At 41.1% G+C, this 19,271-nt stretch overlaps 1 protein-coding gene across 5 annotated transcripts in view; it reads right to left on the bottom strand.

The window, feature by feature from the left end:
- The window catches only part of APBB1IP (amyloid beta precursor protein binding family B member 1 interacting protein), a 59,261-nt gene that overhangs the window by 23,577 nt on the left and 16,413 nt on the right, over positions 1-19,271 (bottom strand). For all 5 annotated transcript variants that reach the window (XM_084859084.1, XM_084859083.1, XM_084859080.1 and 2 more), the window contains 6 exons: positions 12,206-12,277; positions 8,990-9,077; positions 7,924-8,228; positions 6,868-6,945; positions 2,945-3,104; positions 2,301-2,422 (listed from right to left, as the gene is read on the bottom strand). In XM_084859084.1, the coding sequence (XP_084715210.1) occupies positions 2,301-2,422; positions 2,945-3,104; positions 6,868-6,945; positions 7,924-8,228; positions 8,990-9,077; positions 12,206-12,277 (825 nt within the window). The remainder of the gene's footprint in view (positions 1-2,300; positions 2,423-2,944; positions 3,105-6,867; positions 6,946-7,923; positions 8,229-8,989; positions 9,078-12,205; positions 12,278-19,271) is intronic.

Raw genomic sequence — 19,271 nt, 5'->3', positions numbered from 1 at the left:
AATGCTGATAACAATATGCAGTAAAAATGGTATCATCAGTTCCCTTTAAAAAAAAAAATCAAAATATAAAGGCATGTAGCACAAAGACCCCTGCACCTATTTTTATAACATTTGGCAGGCGTAATAGCCTCCTAAGGGGCTACTATGCCAGCAACTATCATCCAATTCTAACAAAGAGAAAAAAGTCAGCACCATTTTTTATTTCCTGTTATAGTCAATGGGAAGCATAAAACATCAAACGTTTGAACATTGACTCAGGTTCGGTACCAAGTCAAAGCAAATGGACTCTGAATCGGTCTGAGCTCAATCAGGCCATTTTCTGAAGCGGGAGAGAGGATAGAATAGAATGCAGGGGGTTCTTGCAAATTGCCTTGTTATGAGTTATCCTAAAAGGTGGGGTATAAATATATCAAGTAAATAAAATATATGTCTGCATGAAAAGGAACCCAGGTTTCTGATTTGTTGAGTCTCCTGGCATTATAACAGAAGGCCAAGCTTTAAAAATCTAGTTTAAGCTTATGTTCACTATCTCTTTTTAAATCTGCTTTTCCATTTAATAGTGAATTGTTGCTTATAAACAGAATGATCAGATCCAGAGGCTTTTCTGTTTCTTGTATTTGTAATTCCCATTGACAACCACCTTTTGTTAAGTTAAAACACATTTCTTAAATGAGTTATTGTGTGCTATGTTATTTTATCAAAAGACTAATTGAATTGTTTTAATTCATGAACTATAGTTACTACAGAATTGTAAGTAGCCACAAATGTGTAAGGTAATGTCTCACTCTCTCACTATTTTACTCCTTTTACAAGGCAAGGCATGGCAAAAAACAGAGGTAGCCCAAAGTGAAGGTTAAAACATATATCCCAGAAAGTATCAGTGTTAACATTTCTTGATTAATTCCTGCCTCCTGACAAAATGTTACACTGCAGGACTGTATACCATTATTTATTCCAGGTCATCCTTCATCCACCAGCATGCAGGAAAATTAGTGTGTAGTAAGTGAGGCAGCTGTGTGGTAATTATCTGTATTTTCATTGTTGAATGACTGCACCTGGCTCTTGGTTATTAACTGCACAAAATCCAGTTAATTAACTGAAAGAGGGGTGGATTCTCTGACCTGCTGCTCTAGCCCATACTGTGACCCACTGAAACTTTTTTTTTCTATCAAACACACACCAAATAAAACTATGTCATGATAAACAGCATGAGTTTCAAGCACACACACACACCACCCCCGAGAACTGAGGGTTGGGTGATTTGGTTTCCAAGAATTTGGGTTTGCAGCCTCATATAAAACTCTTTGGGTCACCCCAGTCTGAAAATGAAGGTGCATCAACTAGGTTACACCATTAATTATAGCAGCCGCCTGTATGAGGTAAGCTTATTTTACTATGCTGTGAGCCAGCTGTAAAACACTCCCTTTTCTTCCAAAAGATCAATCCAGTTGTCATTGCAGTCAATTACAAAGTTATTTTTTTTTTGTTATAAAGATACTTTGAGGATATGGAATTAGTTTTTAGTCATGAGCTTGTGACCTTCCATTTGAGTCACTGAAGTTGTTCCATGGAATGCACCCTCTTAACATGTTTTCCCTTGGAGTATGAACTATGCAACCAATGTACAAATGGAGTGATATATATGCTCCTGTACACTAGAGACTGGAGGAGTGAAACGGGGCTTCTTGTTTTATTCACTTGGCCTCTTAACGCAACAGGAGAAGCAGATTTCAGAAACTTCCTTCACCCTTCTTAAAAGCGAAAATGTACTTTAGTGCTACTTCAGCTCTGATCTGTAGTGACTATTACCAAGAATGACTATTTAGTAGCTAATCTAGATGCTATGATATATAGCAAGGGTAGGCGGCCTGCTGACCTCCAGATGTTTTGGACTACAACTCCCATAATTCCTAACCACTGGTCATGCTGACTGAGGCTGATGGGAGATATAGTCCAAAACATCTGGGGGCATCGGGTTGCCTATTCCTGATATATAGGAAGCACAGCTCAAATCCCTTTTGGAATACCAGCTCTGCACCTTTAATCTTTGTGATTTGGACTGCAAAGCAATTGAAATATTTGGTCACCACTGTATGAACAAAATCATATCATTGTCCACTGGTTTGCCTAGATCAACTTTCCCCAACCTGGTGCCCTCCAGATGTGTTGGACTACAACTCCCATCATTTCCAACCAGCATGGCCAATGGGCATGTTGGCTGGAGATGATAGAAGTTTGTAATCCAGAACATCTGGAAGGCACTGGGTTGGGGAAGGTTAGCCTATATCATATTACTTTACCTGAGGGTTTTTAAATACAGCATATTTTTCATTTTTCTCCAAAAACAGAACTTTATTTTCAGTGTCCCGAGTCCAGTCTGATAAGACCCCAATCACATTTTCATGATCTTCAAAAAATCTTTCTAGGGAGACCAAAAAGGAAATATTAGAAAGGTTAGATTACACACAGACTACCCCATCCCAGCACAGTTCTGTCTCTAAATATAATCATCAATTTCTGGTCAAAGATGGCTTAAAGGAATGGTGAACCTTAATATTCAGACCCATATAACCTCATTAGGCTAGACAAAACATAGGCAGCTTCTCCAAAACAGGGAAGCATATGAATTCCCTTGATTTTTTTAAAATGGCATTTTGATGACCCAGAGTTTTCCCCCAGTGCTTTACTGCATGCGTGTGTATGTGCATGCATGCACACACACACACACACACACACACACACACACAGGGACAGTGAGAGAGGGCAGCCATTAGTATGAATAGGACCCACCAAAACAAGGAGCTCAGTATTTAATACAGAAAGTGGTGAGTGCTGGGTAGCAATAGCAAAATGTTGCCTGGTACAACATAATCATGTTGCTTTCTAGTAAAACTGTACAAATATAACATGGGAACTAGAGATCCTATAATGCTTTGCACCTCACCAATTTGTAGCTCTGGGTATATTTCATAAAGGCACCAGTCCATATTGCAGTCACAGTGGGTTTTCTCAAAGAGATTATCCAAGACATCACGTGCCACTTGCCGCTCATCCACCATCAGAGACTTTGTGCTGTTATCATTCATGTGCACCTTGACAACAAGCTGGGGAGAGAATAATAGATGAGTCAGTTAATTTCAGCATGTACTGAAAGGCCACTGTGCCCAAGAATCTGTTTGGGCTGATAAAGGCTGAAGATTTTACCAATGCAAATGTGTCATGTATTAAAAACTGGAACTTGTAAAAAAATGCATCCTGGGAGCATTACCAAGCCAACACCCCGTCCTTCCCATTTCTTTTTTTAGTGTATATTTTTAAGTTAATGGTTTTTAAGAGGTTTTTTTTTTTAAACAATATTCACATTGCCTACTAACACAGATTTACCAATAACTAAATAGAAGGGGAGTGGGAAGTGGGAAGGAAGGAAAGTGTGCTGGACAGGGGTACCATTAAAGGAAATAACATAAACAATGTCAGGTGAAGAATATATACAGGTGACTCTACATGTAAGGTTATCAAAATTCAGTTCCCTTGGCCCAAGTTTTATTTATTTATTAACACTTATATACCATCTTATCTACTAAAAAGCCATCAAGCCTTAAGCAAAGGTCTCTAAATATGATGACCAGATCTTCAGAAATGTGTTTATACATTACAGCTGTTGGTAAGAACTGTGCTCAGGCACTGAACTTTCAGTCAGATCTTCTGTCCATTGGTGAATAGAGGATGGATATTGGTCGTTCCAGTGTTGTAATCTGTCTTTTAGCCACCAAGATGGCCTGAATGAGCCACTTCCTGTGTCCATCTAACAAACTCCACAGTGCAGGAATATAGTTCAATAATGCATCTACATCATTCAACCTAAATGATGTTTCTAAAACAAGACTGAGGCGAACAAAAATTTCTGACCAAAAGGATGTAATATTAGGGCAATTCTACACAATACCTACCAGGGAGCCCTCCTTCTTCCTGCACTGCCAACAGAGTGGGTAACTAGCAAGATTTTTCCAACATAGCTTTAGGGTTGTCCAATACACCCTAAGCACCAAGTTCTGTTGGATCAATCTATACTCCAAATCCACAGTTGTTGAAGAGATATCTGCCCAAACACAGGTCCAGCGGTGTTTTTTGACCAGACACCCCAGCTTGCTATTTGGGTCCTTTCCTATTTCTAAGAAAGAATTTACACTTTGGGTACAGAGTAATTGAAATGTTTGTAAAGGTACAGACTGACCTGGTTCACACAACATGACAAGCCAAATTATGAGCTGAGTATGGGTTGAGTGTGGATTGTCATTGAATCGTGAGTTGTTGTTGAATCATGTTGTGTGAACCCAGCCATGCTAACAAACCATGGTTTGTTAACCATGAACAACCTACAGTTCACAACCCAACAACAAATCATGGGTTCTCTTTGTCGGTTGTTCATGGTTAACAAACCATGGTTTGTTAGCACAGTTGGGTTCACACAACACAACAACCCAAGATTCAACAGCAACCCACGGTTCAACACCGGACTCAACCCGTACTCTGGCTTGTTATGTTGTGTGAACCAGTATACTCTCTCTCTCTGACAGCATATGGTTAAGCACATGTTTGCATAGTAATAGGGTTACGAACATTTTTTTTTTTACCAGCCCTTGCTCATGTCTTTAACAGCAGCATGATATTAAAATATTAGCAGGCTATAATGAAAGGGTGGGCAACCTGTGGCCCTCCAGTTGTTTTTCCTTACAACTTCAATCAGCCCTAGCCAGCATACCCAATGGTAAGAGACAATGGGAGCTGTAGGCCAAAACATCTGGAGGGCCACATGTTGTCTGCTCATGTTATAATGAGTATCTTCCTGCCATGCAAAGCTTCAAGCTACTATAAAAGATACAAAAGCAATGAATAGTTTTTTTCTGGCCAGTTTGGCAACCCTATACGGCAGTCTTACAAAATTAAACTCTTGAGAACGTTTGTGCTTTCCCCCTCTTCCTAGTAACTGGATCTTTTGTCCTCCCTCTTGTAGAGATAAAACAAAATCTGGTAACAATTCAGAGAAAAACGTTTTGAATTTTAAACTTAATTTTTAAAAATCTGATTTTGAGCAATATTTTCAGAGACTAAAACTTTAAAATCCTGCTGATAAATGTTAAGACAAAGGCTAGGATCCAGACTAAGTTAGTTGTACTTAGTTCTCATTGAAATAAATGGATTTTAAGTCATTGCTAACTTGTCCCACTGATTTCAGTGGGAACTAGGACCAACTAAAAGCATAATCCTATACATACACAATGAAAAGTAAGTCTCATTGAATTCAGTGGGGTGTATTCCCAGATAAGTGGGTACAGGATTGCAGCATTAATATGGATCCAACCCAATGACATTAAGAATCAACTTGCAAAATGGTATACTTTTACAAATTGGGCTTTCCCCCCAAATACAATAGAATCCATAACTGGATATGTTGAAAATTCTGTATTTTTTTCTTATTAAAAGCTATTATCATGTAACTTCAGACCATACCTGGCACCATGCTTATAAAGCTCTTTCCTCTATAATAACCCCTTCAGGAAAGGCCTGTTGCATATGTGGATCTGATTAACAGAATTATACTATGTCAGTAGTACTTACTAAAAAAAAATGGCACCTGTACAAAGACTTCAGTATAACAGGCGGGTCTTCTGCACTGAATAACCCACTAAGGCTGTTAATTATTTATGTAGCACTTTTCACATATAAACTACTTTGCACATGTAAACCATGTTTGTTTTTACTACAGCCAAATAAAATTGGTTGCAGTTATTACTTGTTTAAGTATCAGAGAGGTTCACTTCTATCATTTCATGATCTGAAACAAACATCATGTAGTTTTTCGCAAAGTGAAAAGAGAAAAAGTGTTAAGGGAAGTGGCTTTATAAATAATTGTAGACAGATACAGAATGGGAACTATCTTTTTTTGGAAATGCCAGAAATGTTGCTACAGTTCTACTAAACCCTAATTTTAAATTGACTGCACATACTACTTTGGCATTGGGAATCCTACTAAAGCAGAAATAGCGGAAGGAAATCAAGAAGGAACATGACTTCTATTTGCCATCATTTTGCTTTTATTGTAAAAAGTAAGGAGCTTTGAGAAACTAACAAAGCAATCCCATGCATGTGTACTCAGAAGATTAAGTCCTACTGAGTTCAATGGCACTTACTCCCAGGTAAGTGAGTATAGGACTGTAGTCTGACTGCAGTCTTATACCCACTTAGCTGTATTTTAAATACTGGAAGGAAGTTGTATTTTAAAGAAAAGAAGTTTTTCACTCTGTTCTAATTGATTGTTAATTGATGGCATTATTTCTTTAATTTCTTTTAATTGTTTTAGGGCACAATCCAATCTGATCTGCCCTGGGCACTTGTAAGCCTCTGAATTTGGAGGCTTATAAGTATTCAGTGCAAAGTGGGAGGTGCAATGCACCTCCCATTCTGCATTTTAGCTAGACGGACGATTCCATCCATCTAGTGGAGGCTTTTCGTTTTTATTGTAAACCTCCTTGGGATAAATATTTATAAAGGGTGTTTTTTTTATTTCCATGAATGAATGAATGAATAGATGAATTCAAGTGAGAGACCTGAATTTTCATGGAAAGCAAGTATTACCAGTGTGATATTACTTCTTTCTGCAAATGTGTTTGTGATCTGGACATATTGGCCACTGGTTTCCATTTCTTAAAAGTACTATTTTAGCATACTCTTTACTGAAATAATCATTTCATAATATTCAAAGAACAGGAAAAAGTATGTGAAACAAGTCAATAATACCGATTGTAATAAAACTGCTGCATTAAAACAGCAAGATTTGGATGTCAATAATTTACACAAATATGCTACCTTTTTAACTTTGGCTTCCTTCAGTTTTTCTAGTGCAAGTTTAATCTTGTCAGCTTTTGCTTGTGCTTCTTGCTCATCCTGGAAGAAGTAAGATTGTAAAGCCCTTTTAAAGGTGCCAAATCCTAGCAAGAAATACCCCCTTCCCCTTTGCAATTTCATGAATATTTTTCATTCCTTTCCCTTTTTCAATTTCATTTTAGAGACTTTCTACTCCTCTCATGGGCTTGCACATCACCCCCATTAAATATATCAAAAGGTGACTTCTCCCCACAACAAGGTATATTCTCCCCATCATTGCAGTGCCTAATTGATGCTATTCCAATTATTCTTAAATTTTGTTGCTGTTCTTATTTATTTCTTCTTGTTTCATTTCATTTCATTTATTATTATATTTCCATACTGCCCCATAGCTGAAGCTCTCTGGCTGGTTCACAAAAATGGTTGGGTTTTTTGTTGTTTTTTGTGGACTACCATCTTAACTTCTCTTACGGCTATTACACAGAAGGCTTTCTCACACACCTCTGAAATATTTCTTCCCTAATTGGTTCTCACTATGGAATCTATTCCTCTGTTCTGTTCATCATTCTACCATTCTGTGTGGCTTTCACTGCAGCCTCTTGTGCTACTGAAGAGGCAAGTTCCTTTTCAGAAAAGTGCCTTGCCTCTTCAGCAAGAAAACTTCAGTGGAAATGTCAGTTGTTCAGCACTTTCATCTGTTTTCATCATGGTGTCAGGGAACACCTGAAAGTGAAAGAGGCCATTGGAGGTCTCCATATTACAGCATAAGAACCACTACACTATTCTATGTAGGTTCCCTCAGCAAGAAATACATGATATTGTCATTTCTGAACAACAGAAACTTTTTTGGATAGTATTTATGTGAACCCCCTGCAGAGAGAAAGAAAAACCTTCAGAAGACATCTGAATTTCCTTCATCGTGGACTGACATTTGGCTATTCTAAGTTATTTCTTTTGCTCTAATGAAAATAGCTGCAGAAACATTTTAAAACAAGAGCCTTATGAAATTTTTAAAATGAGATTCTCCTATCTGCTCACCTGAGTGAGTGGTTCAGAAGGAAGGTCTGGAGGTGTTGGGGGTGGTGGGGGTGGAAGATCAAAGGTTAGTTCTACAGGGGGAGGTGGTAAATCACTCTCAACATGTGCATCAGCAATATTTGGGAGACTTGACTGATACCCATAAGTGGCAGCAGCATCTGCTGAAGGCTGAGTTGTGGCAACTTGCTGGTAGTGAGAGGCATCCTTCTGTCCTTGGAATGTGGACTTTTCTACTTCACTTATGTCTGCTACAAGATCAGCCATTAAAGCATCTAAATCAGTATCTTCCAATGCATTTAAGGATTCTGTTAAGAAAAAAAATGCAAAATGCATCAAGACTCTTCCAATGTGATTTAGCAACATCAGTCATGCTAGTATGATTGGAAGCTCTTCCACAGGCATTGCTTCTAGCTATAAGTAAGGCTAAAGGTTCCAAGTTGGTGACAAGAGCAAAATTACTGGGTTCGATCCAGATTCTATGCTGGATCAACTATGCTGACAGTAGTGAACTCCCCCTTCCCACGGCAGCCCATCTAGCCCCCAGAAAATGTTACACAGAGAGTCAAGAGACCCTGCTGAATGGGTTGAACTGTGGTGTCAGGGGAGGAGGGAAACCCCAAAACTGAGTAGAGCCCTCTTGCAACAGGTCGCTTCCTCCTGTGGAGGGCAGATCCTGGATCCAACCTATTTTCATAGCCCTTTATTATTTTAGCACTTTGGGGAATATTGTACTAGAGATGCATATACCACATCTCATGAGTATTAACTGTTAGGATAAAGTATCAGATCTTGATTTGCATAGAAAAATGAATTATTATAATGACTGATTACAATACTCAAAACCAATCGACAGTTTTGGGAACTTATAGGACTTTTTAAAAATGTAAAAGTTCTGCATTCCTCCTTTCAAGACTAGGACCAGTTCATTATATACATAACAAAACATTCTGAGAAAGAGAAATGCCCATTTATCTTTTTGCTTATCATATTTTACCCCCTTCACATCATACCACCTCCTCTAAAGCTGATCTTCATTTCCCCAGCAGGGCAAAATACCAGTACTTACCATTTAAATCTTTAAAACCAACTGCAAAATTGAATTCATCATTAGATGCTTTTGTGGATGGAGGTGGGAGAGTTTCCACTCCCAAACTCTGATAAAGGAGAAGAAGAAAAAAGAAGTATCAGTGTCACTTTTCACAGGCAATGGTTGTATTGAAAATAAGGTCTTTAAGGTCTCCTAAGATCAGAAACATATTTATGCTTCTACTGGGTTGGTTCTTCTCCATAGAAAGTGAATTGTTTTATGATTGTGAGACTGTAGTCCTACAATCCCTTTCTCTAGAATATTGTCCATCAGCTTTAACATGAAACACATTTTGAGGGATGCCTCACATGCTACATGGAAAATGATAGGCATCTATCATGTGTTGGCTCCAGAGTTAATTGGACTAAATCAATGGGACTGAAGTTAGTCATGATTGATTTCAATGCGTGTACTCTAAGTATGGCTAAATCTGGATCCAACCCCATGCGTCCAGGGTGAACACCATAGAGAGGTGCTAAACACATATGAAAGCATAACGGGCACTTTTACAAAGAAGCCTTGGCCAATCATGGCTCCTAAATGAGTGCATATCATGTCCCTCTTCTCCAGAGGTTCCCGCAGAAACACTCTATGGAGAAATGGGAGCTCATGAGATCATAAGAAGAACCCTGCTGAATCAGACAAAAGGCTTATCTAGTCCATTGTTCTGTTCGGGCAGTGGCCAACCAGATGCCTATGGAAAGCACACAAGTGGGACATGAGTGCAATAGTACCCTCCTGCCCATGTTCCCCAGCAACTGATATCCAGAGCAGAAGCATACTGTCTCTGATATAGGAGGTACTATATAACCATCCTGACTAGTAGCCACTGAAAGCCTTTTCCTCCATGGGTTGTATCAAATGTTATTCTAACATAAGTCTCCTTCAGTTCAGTGGGTCTACTCTAAGTAGGACTAACATTGGATACAACCCCTTGAATTTGTTTAATCCCCTTTTAAAGCCATCCAAATTGGTGGCCATCACTACATATTGTGATAGCAAATTTCACAGTTTTAAGTGTTTCCTTTTGCCTGTCCTAAATCATTAGATTCATGACCATTCAGCTTCACTGGATTATGAAACAGCTTCTAGTATTATGAAAGAGGGAGAAAAACATATTTACTGTAACTTGTAAGGAGTCCCACAAATGCTGATTCATTGGGGAAGAAGGCACTTGGACAGAGTCCAGCCAGTGCATCTCCCTCCCTTGTAGGGTACAAGTAGCACTTTCGACAAAGCATTTCCATCAATAACAACATTCAGACAGGGAACCTGGCATCATTGGTCCTAAAATCTATATAATCTATATGCAGATTTAGGATGCTGAGAAAGCAAAATGAATTTTAAGAGTTATAAAAGTGTTGATAATAACAAAATGTATATATAGGGAAATGTATCAGTTTTCTGAGTAGGACATAATACTATTTGCACCAAAACAACTGTTAAGGAGTAAATTCATAGTAAAATTGGTGTTATTATTTTGATAGCAAACAATGTTATCCTGACTCAGATTTTATTCTTGGCTTTCAAGCTTCTTCAGGCAGAATTCCTAACTTACAGAGCATAAGTACAATTTTGGCAATAGATAAAAGCTATTGGACATGGACATGGGGAAATTCAGAAATAAAGCTTGATGTCAAGGAACTCATATAAAATGCCAAGTGATAATTAAGTTCCTTAGTTATTCATTTTAAACATATGTATTTTGTGTCATACAGCAAAATTAAACATTCTGCTTAGCACACACAGTTTCCCTTACTCTTGTGTAAGTACACATGGCCCCAATTTGGATCGGGCCCATGGTGCTCTGGGGGGGAGGTTAAACCTCCCCCCCCACATCTATTTCCCCCCAAATTCCACTCCCCTGTGGTGGTGGGAACGTTTTAAAGGAAGAAAAAAGTCTCAATTAAAGTCAATGAAGGCCTTTTCTTCCTTTTTAAACCCCCTTGGGTGTGTGGGGGTTGAATTCTGGGGGGAAATGGGGGTGGAAGGTTTAATCCTCCCTTCCAGAGCACCATGGTCCCTGATCCAAATCATGGATGTGCATGTGTACAAAAGAGTAAGGGAAACTAGCACACATAGCTACACTATGCATGATTAGCAGCTGTAGTTTGGCCCACAGATTCTTACTTTGCTATGTTGCCAACTTTCCTCTCAAGACTTAAGGCCAAACTAGACAATCTACAGGTGATATGTAAACAGTCTTCTGATGGTTTCTTTTTCAAATGAAAAGTATCAAGAGCAGACTGTGATCAGAAGTGTTAGAGTGGTGGGCTAGAGGGTGTCCTTAATTCCCCATAGGGAGAAATCTCTCCATAGGGGAGATTTTTAGCAGATATCAAGATGAGGCTGGACAGCCATCTGTCAGGGATGCTCTGACTTGGATTCTTGCACTGAGCAGGGGGTTGGACTTGATGGTCTTATAGGCCCCTTCCAACTCTACTATTCTATGATTCTAAATGGCTGGACGGTAAAGATACAGGAATTCCAGATGAGGCTTTTATTGCACATTTGTTCTACCTCAAACATGGGATTTCATGGGGGGTCATCTTCCATTTCTAACCATCTCATATTTTCCCACTGCTTCCTGTATCTTTTTTGTTAATACAAAAAATATATTTACAAGGGAAAGATGGAACAGCTGCACAATGCCTTTTCATTGATAGCGTCCATTTGGAGGCATCCAAGGTCTCGGCATCTTTTTCCCCGCAAGAGGGAAAGCAATTTGGGAAGAAAATTTTGAGTGAACAAATGTATGCTCCAAGTACATATTAACCTTTGTAAGCTAGGCATCTCCAAACCCCAAATCCTCCTTTAAAAATGTGAACAGATGTGTTCTCTAGCACAAAAGACATTTTGATGTTTTCCTTCAGGTGCAAAAGTTTCTAGGACAGGTACTAGTTGTGTGTGGTGCTTTATTCTACATGAGGTCATTTCACAGGCAATGTAGAGGCATCAAATGAGGAATCAATTCTATGCTGAAATAAATTTCTGCAGTTTAATTAAAATGAAGGAACAATGAGGAGGCAGGAAATAGGATTCCTTCTCCCTTCTTTACTCTTTCATCAATTCTCTAAGATCATACAACTCCCAGCATTCCCCAGCCAGCCATGGGGAATGCTGGGAGTTGTAGGACTTTTTTCTGTCTAAACATGCATAGGATTGTACCCTAAATCAGTTAAGAAAGTGCTTTACCTGTGTCAGCAAATCCATTTCTCCCAATAAATCGCTGAACATCTGATCTATATCTTCACATGCTTCCTCCATCTGAAAAACAACATCAGACATAGATGAGAATATTAAACTTCACTGCCTACAAAGAAAATAGCAAACTTTTCTACAATTGAAAAGCGATGTCCCCTAGTTTTATTCTTTTAAAATTATCCTCACCTTTTCCCTATTGATATAGGGAAATGAATAAACCACTTCATTTTAAAAAGGTTTTTGGGAGACTACTTCTCAAGACTTACTGTGCATCAAGCAGTCTTCCTCCACAGTGAGTCACTGATCACCTGTCCTGGGGCTTCATCACATGGAGCCTTTATCCTGTGATTGAGATTGCTCCTTCACAGAAGTTGGCAGGCTCTTTAGATGACCCTGCGGTGACCCTCCTGCACTAAATGCACTTTGTTCCATTTTTAAACAGATCATAGATAATGAGCTATCAAATTACCCCGTGTGTTGTGTTCTGCTTCAGTTTCCTCTGTGAAAAGACTTAAAGTGGCAAGAAGAGGAGCAAGATCAATGAAAAATAATAGAAGGGGAGAAGAGGGGGGAGGAAGCGCATGTACAAGGCGTCAGCAGTGATCCTGCATTTAAAACAAAAGCAGAAAGCCCCATTTTAAATGCAGGGTTTTAGGCTGGTGTAGAAATGCCCCTGGTCCTGCGGTGCCCTCTTCCTCTGCCAAAGAAATCTTCTCAGCCTCTTCATCAGAATTCAGTAAAGCAATCACTAAAGTAAGTTCAGGACTTTCCCTTTGACCTTGCATGACTTCATTGGTCTTTGGAGAAGTTTGATTCATTGGAGAACACCTGCCACACGGCTAAACCACTACTACAAATTTCCACAAAGACTTAAGCTTCTTAATCACAACTGATTCTTACATTACTCTGTCAATGAAATAAAAGACTTTATCACATTATCAGGATTGACTTGAACACAAATGGTGGTCAGGAGATAGAATGTGAAGGTTCCAACTGTCTGGAAAAACATGACCATTGCTCCATTGGCTATTTCTCATTAGTCTGATGATTACAATAAAGTCGTCATTTATTGATTTAGTACGTGGAGAGAGCAATTCTATGGCCTGCTAGACACTGTCTAGCAGGCCATAGGATATGCTCTTTCCTGGAACTGACCTCAGAGCCCATGCTCCAAGGTCGGTTCCCGGAAAACTGACTGCCCCTGTCATCCGCACTGTCTCGGAGACAGCACGGAGATGCCCCGTCCTCCGTGCTTGGAAGACAAGCACGGAGTGACTGAAAAGGGCTGGGGCTGGGGGGCGTTCTGGGGTGGGGAGAGCAGAGCTGTGCATATGACGCATCCAATGTGTCATACGGCAGCTTCCTTTCCCAGTCGGGCCCCCCGCTGCTGCTAGACAGCCAAAAACAGCTGTCTAGCGAAAAATAAGGCAGGAGAGGCATGGAGGGAACGATCCCCCTGTGCCTCTCCTGCCATGCTTTGGATAGGCGGTCGCCTCTGAGTTTGGAGGCGGCTACCTATCTAGTTAGGATTGCGCTCTAAGGCAGCATATGTAGGGTTCCCACACACTCTTCCATCTAGGCCAGCGGTGGAGAGAGTCGGGAGGTCCACAGGCCACTTTCAACCCCCTGGACCTCCTGCGGGTTGCTCCCCTGCCGCCGTGCTGCCAAGGGTGGTGGCAGCAAAAAAAATGGTGGTTTGTCACTGAATCTTTGCAGCAAACCACTATAGAGGGGTAAAAAAGTCAACTTTTCCTTGTTTTCAACTTGAAAGCAAGCTGCATTTGACCTTTTAAACCCACCTCCCATAGCAACATATTTGCAATTTCTCCTGCACAGTTGTGCTCTTGTGCAGATCTCATGGATTTCAATGGAGTGGGGGATTATGCCTAAGGTATTCGAGAATACTACTTTACCAACAATAATAAGAAAGAACAGATTGATTCAGCTCACTTATTTTGCCATCGCATAATCACGTGACAGATGCAAACTTAGCTTCCTGACATCTTTGACCATGTTAGGTGTTATCAACTGACTGGTCAAATAATGAGAATTGACTATCTTCCTAGTGGAGAGTTAATAACTTCTTTAATTCCTGCAGACCTATATGTCTGCAGTGTGGAAAACTGATAGCATGGATACAAAATTACAAAGACCTAGAAAAATCAACACAGGCTGGAATCCTAGGCATACTTTCTTGGAAGTAAATCCCTTTGAAATCAAAGGGGCTTCCAAATAAACATGATTAGAACTGGGCTGTCAGAATAATTCCATGCAGCAAGAAAAATCTCCTCCTACTTGATGAATAGTAGCTATTTATTCAGCACTCTGCCACTGAGGATTCCAATTAATTTTTCCTGGCCAACAGCTTTTTAAGACATTGCCAATCAGGAAGAAAAATTAACCAGTCTCTGGCTTAATAGACAGCAGAATTACCCTTTCTCTCTTGGAAAGAAATAGCCTTCACTATGAGTTTATGGCTGATGCCCATACATTGAGAATGTATGCAACACTCCAGCACAACCCTCAAGCCTCTGATTACCATAAATGAACAGCAGTGAAGCTGTAGGTTACTGACAACAGACCAGTGATCTGAACAGATATGGTAATTGCTAGGGAGAGAAACAGTCAGCAAAGCCCCCCAGGAATAGCTGAGTAACATGCAGTTCAAGCTGGTTAATATTTATGAGATAAATATGAGGTGATCAGTTAGGCAGCTCTATTCTAGGAGGCTGCTTTAACTTTAGTAACATAAACAGAGTCTTGCACCACTGCAGCTGAAAAACCATCCTCCTCTTGCCAGCTGGGGCAGAGTTGGCAGAACCATATTAAAACTCCCAAAATGCCAGAAAAATGATGCACAGCACTGTGCCTAAAAATTGGCCTGAAGACAATAAGAAAACCCTTGGAATTCTTTTATCAGCGCTTTCTCACTCTCTCCACAAGAAACTCCTTGCGTGGCAAAACCATGCTCAGCAGATGCTGGCAAGCCAGTAACTTCTGCTTGTCAGCAACAAGGATGGGTTCAGATCCCTGATCCACACAATAGGATGGGCATTCTCCTTGCACTGGTGTTGGGTTTCTACCACCCTACTGAATGACCCACTGATCTGGATCGCATGTCATAACCCATGGTTAAACCATGGTTTCAAACTCTTGAGTTATTCATCCCTCAACAACCCAGAGTTCTGGATTTGGACAGCATGATAAACAACCCAGGGACAGAGCATTCCTGATTTGTGTATTACAGCAAAAGCGGTCAGATGGGCGGCAAATGGTATGCATGCTTGCTCCCACTTGTCTTCTCAACAACCCACAGTGGGTTAACTGTGAGTTGATAGGATGTGAGAACCGGGCCTCCTCTGTGTCAATGCAGAATGTGCAATCAGAATTGTTGCCTTTAATGCATCTATGGATCTCTAAGTTTGGCACTGATTTCTTCATTTTAGTAGAGTCTTCCCAATGCATTATTTGCACGAAAGGAAATAGCTCCATCTCCAACTAATATCCCACACTCTCTTCTACCTGGATTCACAAAAAAATCCTATCTAGGCATTATTCCCCAACCTGGAGTTGCTGAGGTACTAAGGGCACGGCACAATCCTATCGCCACTAGTCAGCAGCTAGACGGCCATAGGATTGGTCAGTTCCTGGGGACCGACCTCCACTTCCTCCTGCACTGCCTCATAGGCAGCGTGGATCAGCCCCATGCTCCGTGTTCGTAAGAGCAGCACGGAGTGGGGGAAATGGGGCGTTCCCGAGGGTGGGGCAGCTGGAAGTGCTGGCACGACACTTCCTATGCATCGTCTGGCTGCCCCTTCCCACACTCAAGTTGTACTTGAGTTCTTGGTTCTAAGGGAAGCAAAAGCCGAGTGTACTCAAACGCGTACCCTGGATTTTAGGAAAGCTGATTTTAATAAACTCAGAACAATGATCAGTAAGGTCCCATGACAAACAATGCTAGCGAGAAAAGGAGTCCAAGATGGGTGGGAACTTTTAAAAAAGGAAATTCTCAAGGCACAATCACAAACAATTCCAACAAGAAGAAAAGGTGGAAGACAACAGAAGAAGCCAATGTGGCTTCACAAAAAGCTTAGGGATGACCTGAAAACAAAAAAGGACACATATAGGAAGTGGAAAGAAGGCCAAGTAACAAAGGAAGAGTACAGGCAGGTAGCACAGAATTGCAGGGATGGCGTCAGGAAGGCTAAAGCGGAGAACGAGGTGAGGTTAGCGAGGGATGCTAAAAACAACAAAAAGGCTTTCTTCAGCTACGTGCATAGTAAAAGGCAGAGGAAAGAAATGGTGGTTCAGCTATTAAATAAGGATGGCAAAACGATAACAGATGACAAAGAAAAGGCAGAGGTGCTCAATTGCTACTTTGGCTCAGTCTTCTCCCAAAAGAGGGTCTATGACCCCCCTGGCAAAAGCGAAGTACAGGCTGAAGGGGCAGGATTGCAGCTTGAGATCGACAGGCATATGGTCAAGCAACACCTAATTACTTTGAATGAGTTCAAATCTCCAGGGCCAGATGAACTGCATCCTAGAGTCATAAAGGAACTGGCAGAAGAACTCTCAGAACCGCTGTCTATTCTCTTTGAGAAATCATGGAGGACTGGGGAAGTGCCAGATGACTGGAGGAGGGCTAACGTTGTCCCTATCTTCAAAAAGGGTAAAAAGGAGGAACCTGGGAACTACAGACCAGTCAGTCTGACATCAATCCCTGGGAAAATTCTGGAGCAGATCATAAAGCAATCCATCTGGAAGCACCTTGACAACAATGCCGTGATTACTCGAAGCCAACATGGATTTGTCAAAAACAAGTCCTGCCAGACAAATCTGATCTCATTTTTTGATCAAGTCACCTCCCTTGTAGACCGTGGGAATGCTGTAGACATCATATACCTCGACTTCAGCAAAGCTTTCGACAAAGTGCCCCATGATATCCTGATGAGCAAACTTGCTCGAAGTGGGCTAGATGAAACAACGATCCGGTGGATCCACAGTTGGCTACAGAATCGGACTCAAAGAGTGCTTATCAATGGGACCTTCTCAAGCTGGGGAGAGGTAACGAGTGGGGTACCGCAGGGCTCAGTCCTGGGCCCAGTGCTCTTCAACATTTTTATTAATGACTTGGAGGAGGAGGTGCAGGGAATGCTGATCAAATTTGCAGATGACACAAAATTGGGAGGGATAGCTAATACTTTGGAAGACAGAAACAAAATTCAAAGTGATCTGGATAGACTGGAGTGCTGGGCAGAAAACAACAGAATGGCATTTAATAGGGACAAATGCCAAGTTCTGCACCTAGGAAAAAGAAACCAAATGCACAGTTACAAGATGGGGGATACGTGGCTCAACCACACTACGAGCGAGAAGGATCTTGGAATTGTCGTCGATCACAAGCTGAATATGAGCCAACAATGTGATGTGGCTGCAAAAAAGGCAAATGCTATTTTGGGCTGCATTCATAGAAGCATCGCTTCCAAATCCCGGGAAGTACTAGTTCCCCTCTACTCAGCACTGGTTAGGCCTCATCTGGAGTACTGTGTCCAGTTCTGGGCACCACACTTTAAGAAGGATGCAGACAAGCTGGAGAGGGTTCAAAGGAGGGCAACAAAGATGATCAGGGGACTGGAAACAAAGCCCTATGAAGAGAGACTGAAAGAACTGGGCATGTTTAGCCTTGAGAAGAGAAGACTGAGGGGAGATATGATAGCACTCTTCAAGTACTTGAAAGGTTGTCACAGAGAAGAAGGCCAGGATCTCTTCTTGATCATCCCAGAGTGCAGGACACGGAATAATGGGCTCAAGTTACAGGAAGCCAGATTCCGGCTGAACATCAGGAAAAACTTCCTGAGTGTCAGAGCAATACAGCAATGGAACCAATTACCTGGGGAGGTGGTGGGCTCTCCCACACTGGAGGCCTTTAAGACGAGGCTGGACAGCCATTTGTCAGGGATGCTCTGACTTGGATTCCTGCATTGAGCAGGGGGTTGGACTTGATGGCCTTGTAGGCCCCTTCCAACCCTACTATTCTATGATTCTATGATTCTTCTCTGAAGTCCTGGACTTCTCTAGTCACAAAAGCAGGGTGGCAGGAGCAAGGAGTGGATCAACTCCTCACCACTCCTCCTGCCCTGCACTGGATAGGCGGTTGCCCCAGGGATTGGAGGTGACCATCGATCCAGATAGGATTGCTCCCTAATAGTGTTAACATTATTATATCGTTATTTTAAAATTTCTCCAGAATTGGGAACGTGCCACTTGCCCCAGTCTCACATGATAGGGGGAAAGCAACCATGTTCTTAACTGAGAACACAGTAGAGAGAAGTAGGGAACTTAAATAATCACACCATAGCATACTTAGCCTAATGGTTAATCCAGCCAAAGTTAACTTCAGAGTTAAGATTTCTGAAGTATTGAATGTGCTATTATACATCTGAATGCTATTACAAATTATACATATTCCCTTTCTTATACTACGAGATTATTAATAATAAGTAATATGCTTAGGATATAAGCCTTGGCACTCATGGATCAAGGTCTGAACATGTAAGACCAATTCTGGCTCACTTGCACTGGCTGCCTACATGCTTCCGAGCCCAATTCAAAGTCCTGGTTTTGACCTATAAACCCCTACACAGCTTAGGACCACAGTACCTGACGAACGCCTCTCCCAGTATGAACCAATCAATATGCTACACTCTGCATCTAAGGCCCTCCTCCGGAAGCCTCCTCTGAGGCAGACTCAGAGGGCGGCAACAAGGGAGAGGGCCTTCTTGGTGGTGACTCTCCATTTATGGAATAATCTCCCTGATGAGGCCCACCCGGTGCCAACATTGTCATCTTCTTCTCTGAGGCACTTTGCGGCATATAATGAGTCTCCTGATTGTTTCTGGCTGATTGTTTTAAATTGTTTTAGATATATGTTGTTGTTGTGTGTGTTATTTGTTCTATGTCATTACGTGAATGCTTTTATATTTTACATAATGTATTATAATGGTTTTTAATTTTTGTGAACTGTCCAGAGAGCTTCGGCTAGGGGGAGGTATGGAAA

This window comes from Heloderma suspectum, chromosome 5 (genome assembly GCF_057233095.1).
Source record: "Heloderma suspectum isolate Gila_16-S chromosome 5, 16-S_ref, whole genome shotgun sequence".
NCBI classification, from domain to species: Eukaryota; Metazoa; Chordata; class Lepidosauria; order Squamata; family Helodermatidae; genus Heloderma; species Heloderma suspectum.
Note: the sequence above shows the minus strand (reverse complement) of the source record. Positions and strands in the feature narration are given on the sequence as shown.